Genomic DNA, 8,182 nt, shown 5'->3' on the forward strand with positions numbered 1-8,182 from the left:
ACCCTGGGCGGCCGCAAGTGTCCCTCTCCACCGCCTTCCCTGCTGCCCCACTTCCGCCAAGCAGGTGGGCAGCCTGCTTGTGCAGGGGGGGTGGGGGGGAGCAGCAGCGGGCCCCGCAGCTGGCGGTGCCGGGACGCGAGGCATCAGCATCAGCATCACCAGCAGCAAGCATCAGCAGCAGATCGGTGGCCGGCGGCAGCCTGTGCCCTGCCGCAGCCGCGGCACCGCTGGCTGGGGCCCCGCACGTGCCCTCTGCCATGCGGTCGCGGTGCTACCTCGTGCCGCCATCCCCGCCTCATGGCAGCCCTCGCTGCGCTGCTGCCGGCTCTGCAGCCCCCTCAGGCCCCAAGCTCAACCTGCGAGTGGCGGGGTTCAGGACGGCGGCCGAGGCGGCGGGCGCAGCAGACCTCCTGCTGCTCTGGAGAAGGTGGGTCGGGCGGGGGCCTGCTGCGCTGCGCTGTGCTGTGCTGCGCGCCGCTCTGCAGCCGGCCCCGCGTGCCCGCCGTGCAGCGTGCAGCGCTGGCCCGCTGCGCTGCCGGCTTGTCGGCGGCATCCCTGCGCGCCCTGGCCCGGCCTTCCGCCTGGCCTGCCCACGTCGCGGCCGCGCGCCTCTGTGTGCCGCGCAGCGCCGCCTACGGCCGCAGCGCCGCCGGGATCCGCCTCAACTTTGAGGCGGCGCGGTACGGCCATGGCCGCCTGGGGCAGCTGCACAGGGCCCTGCTGGCGCTGCTGAATCCAGAGGTGGGCCGTGCCGCACACGCGCGCAACGAGGCTGTGTGGCGTGTGTGTGTGTGTGTGTGATGTGTAGGAAGGGCTGGGGCAGGGGGCTGGAGACCTGAGGCCTGCAGATGCTCCTGCGCCCGCCCGCCCGCCAGGCAGGCAGGCAGCCGCTGCCGCCGCTGCCGCTGCTGCTGCACGCGCGTCGCGCTGGCGCCCTTCCCTCCTTGCTTCTGTGCACACACCTCCTGCCCTGGCTTGGATGTTGCAGGAGGCCAGGGACCGGCTCAAGGTGGCGAGGGATGAGGGCATCTTTGCGGCAGAGGCAGACACCACAGCTGCAGCAGCAATAGCAGGAGCAGAGCCCACCAGCAGCGGCAGCGATGAGCACGTCGGCGGCGGCAGGGGCCGGGGCGGCGGCCAGGGCGGGCGCGGCGGCCGGGGCCGGGGCCGGGGCAGAGGAGGGCGGGGCGGCAGGGGCGGGCGCGGCGGCAGGGGGCGCAGCAACAAGCAGCCGCCGCCGGCGCCGCCCAGCAGCCCAGGCTCCACCCTCCTCTCATCAGAAGAGGAGGAGGAGGAGGAAGAGGCAGCGGCGCCTGCCCCAGCAGCGACCGCGCGGGGCGGCCGTGCCGGCGTGCGGCCCGCTGCCCTGGGCGCGGCACCGCCGTCTGGGCAGCGCTACGGCACCGAGGTTGTGGGGCAGCGTGTGCGGGTGTACTGGTCCAAAGAGGCGGAGTGGTATGGCGGTACCGTGGTGGCCTACAAGCAGGACAAGGGCAAGCACAACATCGGTGCGCCCGGCTGGGAAGAAAGAGCAGGGTTGGGGCCTGCCAGGGAACTGTGCAGCGCTGCCTGCCTGGCGGGCAGCTGCCCTGTTTGCCTGTGTGAGGAGCTGCCTGATACCCCAAATGCTCCTGAGCTCTTCTCGAGGGCTGTCGGCACCTGCCCCCACCTGCACGGTCCCGCCCTCGCGCACTGCCACCCACGCGCGGTGCGCCGCCCTGCCGCCCCCGCCTGCCTGGCGCGCAGCGTACGACGACGGCGACAAGCAGCTGCTTGACCTGTCAAAGGAGAGGCTGGAGTGGGGGGGGGAGCCAAGCGAGGAGGAGCAGGAGGAGGAGCAGGAGGAGGAAGAGGAGGAGGAGGAGGAGGAGGAGGAGGAGGAAAATGGCCCGACGGCAGCGCGGCTCCATCTCGCCACCACCGCCGACGCCCCCGCCCGCCCCGTGTCTGCGGCCGCGGTGCTGCACGCCGCGCAGGCGGTGCGGGAGAGCGCGGAGCAGATGAGCGCTGCGCTGCAGGAGGCGCTGAGCGGTACGCCGGGCATGCGGCAGCGGGACGTGGTCGCCTTCCTGGCCAGGTGCGCAGATTGGTGCTGATACCTGAAACCTGCGGTGGCGGTGGTTTGCGCGCGGCGGCGGCCGCTGGCGGGCCTGCATGGGCGGCACCGCGCGGGCTGCGCAGCGCCTGGCATGGGGAACGGCGGAGCGGGCGCCGCTGGCTCCGTTGGTGCAGCCGCGCAGGCCCCGTGTGGCCGCTCGGGCCGCGGGCGCAATCCAGACTACTGAACAGCCGTGCACGCCCCAGTCGCCCGCGTCCGCGTCGGCCCGCTGCATCCCGCAGGTTCTGGGAGCTGCGGGACCTCAAGCGCATGGTGTTCATGTCGCTGATGCGGCACCACGCCGCCGGCCGCCACGACCTGCTGCGCACCGCCGTCTGGCACTTCACGAGCGCCTCGTGAGGGCCAGCCTCGCGGCTGCCCGGGCGGCTGCCCGGGCGGCTGCGGGCTGCTGGCCGCTCGCCAGGCAGCTTAGCATGACTAGCTAGTGGGCCGCGAAACATGATGGCTAGCGCCCGGCGCGACGGCGCACCCCGACACGACCCTTGTTGGCCCACCCAGTACCGACAGCTGACGACAGACTGCTACCAACGCATGGCCCCACCCTCCCTGACCTGCTGCACTTGATTCCTCATCCACATGGATGTGCTGTGTGCCACCATCCCCTCCTCTCTCTGTGCAATACACAGGACTGTTAACAAACGTCGCAAGAACAAAGACTGGAAGAGGCCGATAGTAGGTGTGCAATGTGCCAGACAAGACAACACTTTTCACTTCGGAAGCAGAGATACAATACAACCGAGAAGGCTGGATACTAGAGCAGCTGAGGCATGCCGCCCATCAAGCTCAGCCAGCGGCTGCTCCTGCACCACACCAGAGGGTGCAGGATTGACAGCAGGCAAGGCGCCGTAATGGACAGGCATGTATGTTGGTACACCGTCACTCCGACTAAAGCGAGCGGATCTTCATCCAAGGAGGGAAAAAGTAGTAAGTGAACAAAAGTGAAAAGTAGGATGAGCGATCTGTTGGACAAGTGCTGATTCACCGGTAAAGCGCTACAGGTTCCTACCTGCGGCAGCTGCGCAAGCCACTGCTGTTGAGTTTCATAATGGAAGAAAGGTAGTCGTGAAAAGGGTAGTGGACAAAGCTGATGCAGTGCATTGCCGGCACGCAAGCGGCCACACACATCAGCGTTGAATGCTAACGCAAGAGGTATTGCTAGGGAAAAAGTGCGGCCAGCGCACAACTGGCCAGCTGCGCAAGTGGTAGGGTCGCGGCAGCGGAAAAAGGCGGGAAAAAACTTGCAGTACGACGATCTAGTGAAAAAGTGCTGCTGCTTGCCGGTGGCACTCCTGTACTTTTACTTGCTGTGCTGTGCTGCGCTATACGCCCGAGGGCGACAGCTGTGCAAGGGGCAGGGCGGTGTCGGCCGGCGAGGCGGCGCCCCCGGGCTTCATCTTCAGCACCAGGCGCTTGCGGGCCCCGCTGCACGTCAGCGTCTCGCAGCACTTGACCAGGGCGCCATACGCCCGGTTCTTGTACGGGTCGATGAAGCGCCGCCACTTGGGCGTCAGGTGGAAGGGCCAGCCGTAGATCTGAACAATTCAAGGACAGCAGGGCCGGCGGTTAGGGGAGCCTGCTAGAGTGGGAGTCGCACTCGACAGCTGCAGCCAGCCCGCCAGCCCGCCAGGCAGCCCAGTCCAGCCAGCAGCTGCAGCGCTCACCCGCTCCTTGGTCTCATCCTCCCACCAGTCGCCGGCCGGGCTGCGCAGCAGGGCGGCGGCAGGGCGCGGCAGTGGGGCAAGCACGCAACGCCCGCCCGGCCCGGCCCGGCACTCTAGAGCAGGCAATACGTGCACGGCAGGCGGGCGCCTCGCGGGCCGCGGCTCACCCCTGGCGCTGCCACGCCTCCTGGGTGCGCTCGCGGCGGCCCTTGGGGATGGTCAGGTCCAGCAGCAGGCAAGCCATGAGGGCCACGGCGGCCGGGGTGGAGAAGAGGGAGTTGAGGATGCTGTTGAAGGTGTCGCTGCCAGTGTTGACCGGGCCGTGGCCGTTGGCGGTGGTGTAGGTGGAGAAGTAGTTTGGAATGGACAGGCCTGCAGCGGTGCGAGGCCCGCGGGCGGCGCGGGAGGCGGCGCGTGAGGCGCCGGCCGAGGAGGCGCGCGCCTGCTCCGCGCGCGCAGCAGCGGCAGGCCCCGCACCGTTGCGCCGGCGGCGGCAGCGCGGCGGCAGAGAGCAGGCGGGGCGCGCCTGAGTAGAGGCCGAAGCCCAGGATGAAGATGTTGCGCTCCGAGTGAAGGTCCACGCCCTCCAGGTTGGAGAAGCCGACGCCCGCAATCAGGCTGCACGCCGAGGGCGGCGAGGGGCGGGGGCGGCGCCCGCTGAGCGAGCGCGCAGGGGCAGCAGCACCCAGCAGGGGCCAGCAGCACCCAGCAGCAGCCAGCAGCACCCAGCAGGGCTGCAAACCGGCATGCGCCGCACCTGAACATGACTGTGAACATGCCGGCCACCATCGCCTGCGGAATCGACGCAAACAGGGCCCCAAACTTGCCGATGGTGCCCAGGATGATCATGACGACCGCGCCGGTCTGGGTGACCCGCCGGGAGGCGACCCCGGTGATGGCGATGGAGCCCACATTCTCTGCAAACACAGGTGAGCAAGACGAAGTTGATTTATTGTTCAAAGAAGAAGACGCAGAACAACTGTTTGTTGCTGCAAGCGGATGTGGGTCCTGCTGCCGCGCGCCGCCGCCGCCGCTGCCCACCCACCGGCATACGCGGTGGAGCCCGAGGTGGTGCCAAACAGGCCGGAGATGGTGCAGCATAGCGACTCCACCATCAGCGCCCGGCTGATCACGTCCCTGGGGGGCTGCGGGGCGCCGCCCAGGCGGGCGGCCGCGTAGTAGTCGCCTGAGGCGGAGCGGGGAGGGGCAAGGCAGGGCAAGGCAGGGCAAGGCACGCAATCAACAGGGCCACGCGTGTACGCAAGCGAGCGTTTTTGAAACCGCGGGCTGCCGTCGCGGCTGCCGGGCGCCAGCGCCGAGCGCACGGCGGCGTGGCGTTGTGCGCGCACCGATGGACTCGAGGGCGGCGGGGATGACGGCGGCAATCATGGTCAGCACGCTGGTTGCGGTGAAGATGGGGGAGCCCCACTGGCCTGGGTAGGGCACGCGGAACCAGGGCGCCACGCTGAGGATGTAGTCTGAGTTGGACTGCCAGGTCGTGCAGGCTTGCTGCGGGGGCGGACGGGGGCAGCGGCGTCGCGGGCGCGGCGCAGGGAGGGCGGGCATGGTGAGGCAGATGGGCGCTGACAAACCCGGGGGCCGAACAGCTCGATTCCGCGCTGCTGCGCCCGCCGGCGTGCGGGATGGCGCGGAGGGGTGGGGACGGCAGGGCAGGCGAGCCCGGCAGGCACTGGGACGCCACCGCCCAGCCACCTTCCACCCACCTGGGTCTCCGGCGATGCGTTGTCATAGGCGCCAGCCACCGTGGCGATGTAGGCGTACAGCCAGGTGAGGCCCAGGCCCAGGATGACGGGGAACAGGCCAAACACCGCCAGCCTGCGCACGGCAAGCGTCGGTACCGGGTGGGCGGGGCGGACAGGGGGCGAGGGAGCGAGGGAACTGTGCGACTGGCCATGCAGGCGTGGCATGTGCGACCCGGGTGCAAGGCCAAGCGCGGCTGCCAGCTGGGTCTCACCCGAATATCTTCACCCGCCTCAGGTGGAAGGCGAAGAAGATGATGAGGCACATGACGGGCAGGCCCAGCTGCAGCGGGTGAAGATATTCGGGTGAGACAAACAAAACATTCACATTCATATCAACATTCATTACACACATTCATATTTCATATCCATTGGATTCCAAAATCAAAAACTGCTTTGCTTGCCTGGATGCAGTTGCCCATCACTGGCCACCCAGCGGAGTAGAGCGACAGTCCCAGGATGGAAATGTTGACGCCAATAGTGATGGGGGACAGGTGCCTGCGGCGCAGCGAGCAGGGCAGGGCAGCCAGCCAGGCAGAGGTCATGAGGTAGGCAAAGCCAGGGGGGAGCTTGACCGGCGCTGCCGTGTGCTCGAGAGACGCGCGGCGTCACCGTCCGGGCGCGCGATAGCACGCAAGGCGGGCAGGGCAGGCGGGCGGGGCAGGGCTGGGCGGCGGCGCACTGGAGCATCCAGAGGAAGATCCCGAAGAGGGCCAGGCCGAGGGCGATGAGCGCAGAGCCGATGATGCCGCCCTGCAGCTCGCGCATCGTGTACTGCACGGCCGGGAGGCGGTACACATAGCCCCAGGATGAGCACGCACGCACGCACGGCAGAAGTAGTGAGGGGGAGGGCAGGTGCCTCCCTCCCGCCTGGCCTGCACTTCCCGGCGGGCGCGGCGCGGGTGCTCACGATGAAGCGGTCGTGGTCGCTGTCAAAGGTCATGCTGCCCTGGATGGAGGCAGCCAGGGCGAAGACTGGCGAGATGTAGGCAAAGGAACCGCCCTGCAGCAGGGCGCAGGTGCGGCGCTTGAGCGCGAGGCGTGAGGCGTGAGCATGGAGCGCAAGTGCAGCCGGCAGCTGCGCTGCCCGGCGGCGACGCGGCAGCCGGCGACGCGCCTGCACGATGGGCAGGCGCGCCCCCAGCAGCGTCTGCAGCAGGGTGTTGATGCCCGAGGCGAAGAAGCAGGTACAGATGGTCTTGGCCAGGTCTGCGCAGGGGCGGCCGTGGGTTGTGGGTCAGCAGCGGGGCGAGCGGTGCAAGGGGCGCTTCAGCAAGACCCCGTACCTTCTGTGTCGCCGCCCATGGCGGGGACCAGCAGGATGGGGATGAGCACCGTGGCGCCCAGCATGGTGAGGTAGGTCTGGAAGCCCAGCAGGATGCACATCCACCAGGGCGGCACGTCGGTGACGCCGTAGCGCACTGTGCGGGTGGGCGGGCGGCAGGTAGGGTTTGGGCTGCCGGCTGTGGGCGATTTGGGTTTGCCATGCAAGTTGGGGAATGCCAGAGCCTGGGATGCCAGTTGCAGGCAGCATGGGTTTGGAGTAATGGTTGCATGCATGCCGGGCACATGCTTGCTGCAAAACAATTTGCCGCCAACCCGACGCCTTGTGTAAGCCGCCTCACGGGGCGGGAGGCTCCCTAGCAGCGTGGCCGCTGCACCGGGGGTGCTTGCAGCCCTGCTACAGCCTCCATGGCATCGAAGCAGGCCCTGTAAACGCACCTCGCCGCTCGTCGGCGAGTTCCGAGGGTGTCTGGCCCTGGCTCTCAGAGAGCGCGCAGGCCAGGTCCTGCTCGCCAACACTGCCCTTCTTCATGTCGGCCGTGCCGTTGATCTCCACAGCTTCGCTTGAGAGGCCCCTCTCAGCGCCCTCCCACCTAGTGTCTGTCATTCAGGCCTTTCGAAACGCGTGTCTGCGTCGATAACAGCCGGCAAGGCTTCACAATGCAAAACAAGCAGGTTGAAGGCTGCAATTCAGAAGAAGAAGAAGAAGGCGAAACCCTCATGTGTTGCCCCCTGATGTGGCACCCTCCCGATTGGGCAACCCCCGCCCCCGCTCGCTCCTGGCAGCCCGCGCGGCGCTCCCCTCCCATACGTGAACTGACCCCATAGAGCCATGTTTGAGGGTTGAGCGGGGCGGAGCGGGGCTGCTTGCACACGTGATGGCATGCACGCTTCAACGCTCCCGCTGTCATCTCACCTCTCTAGCGTCAGAAATACAACTCTTACAAGCCAACCAACACGAACAGAGAGACCGAACAACAGAAATGAACAGGAAATATGAAGCCGCCACAGGCGGCAGCACCTTTCAGCGGAGACGGCAAAGCGTACAAGGCACACTTCTTCAATGGTTCTTGCAATTGCCACCCTTACCGGTTATACAGCCACAGTGCCGCCCACACCGCGCACCATTCTTCTTGCAGCTGCAGTTCCGGGTGCAGGCGCCGCGGCAGCCGCAGCGCACGGCTGCCTTGCCGCCGCCGGGCTGCGCCGCCATCGCCACATTGAGAGACACCACAGGCACTCCTCGCTGCGCCGTGCCGCTGAAGGTCAGCTCGCTGGCCAGGCTGGGTGGCGCCTTAGATAGCCTGCTGGCCTGATGCATACCCTCCACCACTCCAGCTCCGCTCCGCAGCCGGTAC

At 67.8% G+C, this 8,182-nt stretch overlaps 2 protein-coding genes across 2 annotated transcripts in view; one reads left to right on the forward strand and one right to left on the reverse strand.

The window, feature by feature from the left end:
* CHLNCDRAFT_141544 (hypothetical protein) overlaps nt 1-2,458 on the forward strand; it is a gene marked incomplete at both ends in the record, with an annotated part of 3,538 nt that extends 1,080 nt beyond the window's left edge. Inside the window, 5 exons of the mRNA XM_005843050.1 lie at nt 334-427; nt 627-741; nt 989-1,508; nt 1,747-2,077; nt 2,341-2,458. Of these exons, the coding sequence (XP_005843112.1) occupies nt 334-427; nt 627-741; nt 989-1,508; nt 1,747-2,077; nt 2,341-2,458 (1,178 nt within the window). The remainder of the gene's footprint in view (nt 1-333; nt 428-626; nt 742-988; nt 1,509-1,746; nt 2,078-2,340) is intronic.
* A 980-nt stretch (nt 2,459-3,438) lies between these two features.
* CHLNCDRAFT_141545 (hypothetical protein) lies at nt 3,439-7,356 on the reverse strand (the record flags this gene model as incomplete). The annotated part of the gene is made up of 15 exons (XM_005843082.1): nt 3,439-3,651; nt 3,781-3,820; nt 3,948-4,082; nt 4,258-4,398; nt 4,538-4,697; nt 4,826-4,966; nt 5,130-5,289; nt 5,505-5,616; nt 5,756-5,823; nt 5,966-6,038; nt 6,223-6,314; nt 6,451-6,543; nt 6,664-6,749; nt 6,827-6,961; nt 7,263-7,356. 15 exons carry the CDS (start codon nt 7,354-7,356, stop codon nt 3,439-3,441), a joined length of 1,743 nt encoding a protein of 580 aa, XP_005843144.1.
* Nucleotides 7,357-8,182: the final 826 nt, after the last annotated feature.

This window comes from Chlorella variabilis, assembly GCF_000147415.1.
Source record: "Chlorella variabilis unplaced genomic scaffold CHLNCscaffold_35, whole genome shotgun sequence".
NCBI classification, from domain to species: Eukaryota; Viridiplantae; Chlorophyta; class Trebouxiophyceae; order Chlorellales; family Chlorellaceae; genus Chlorella; species Chlorella variabilis.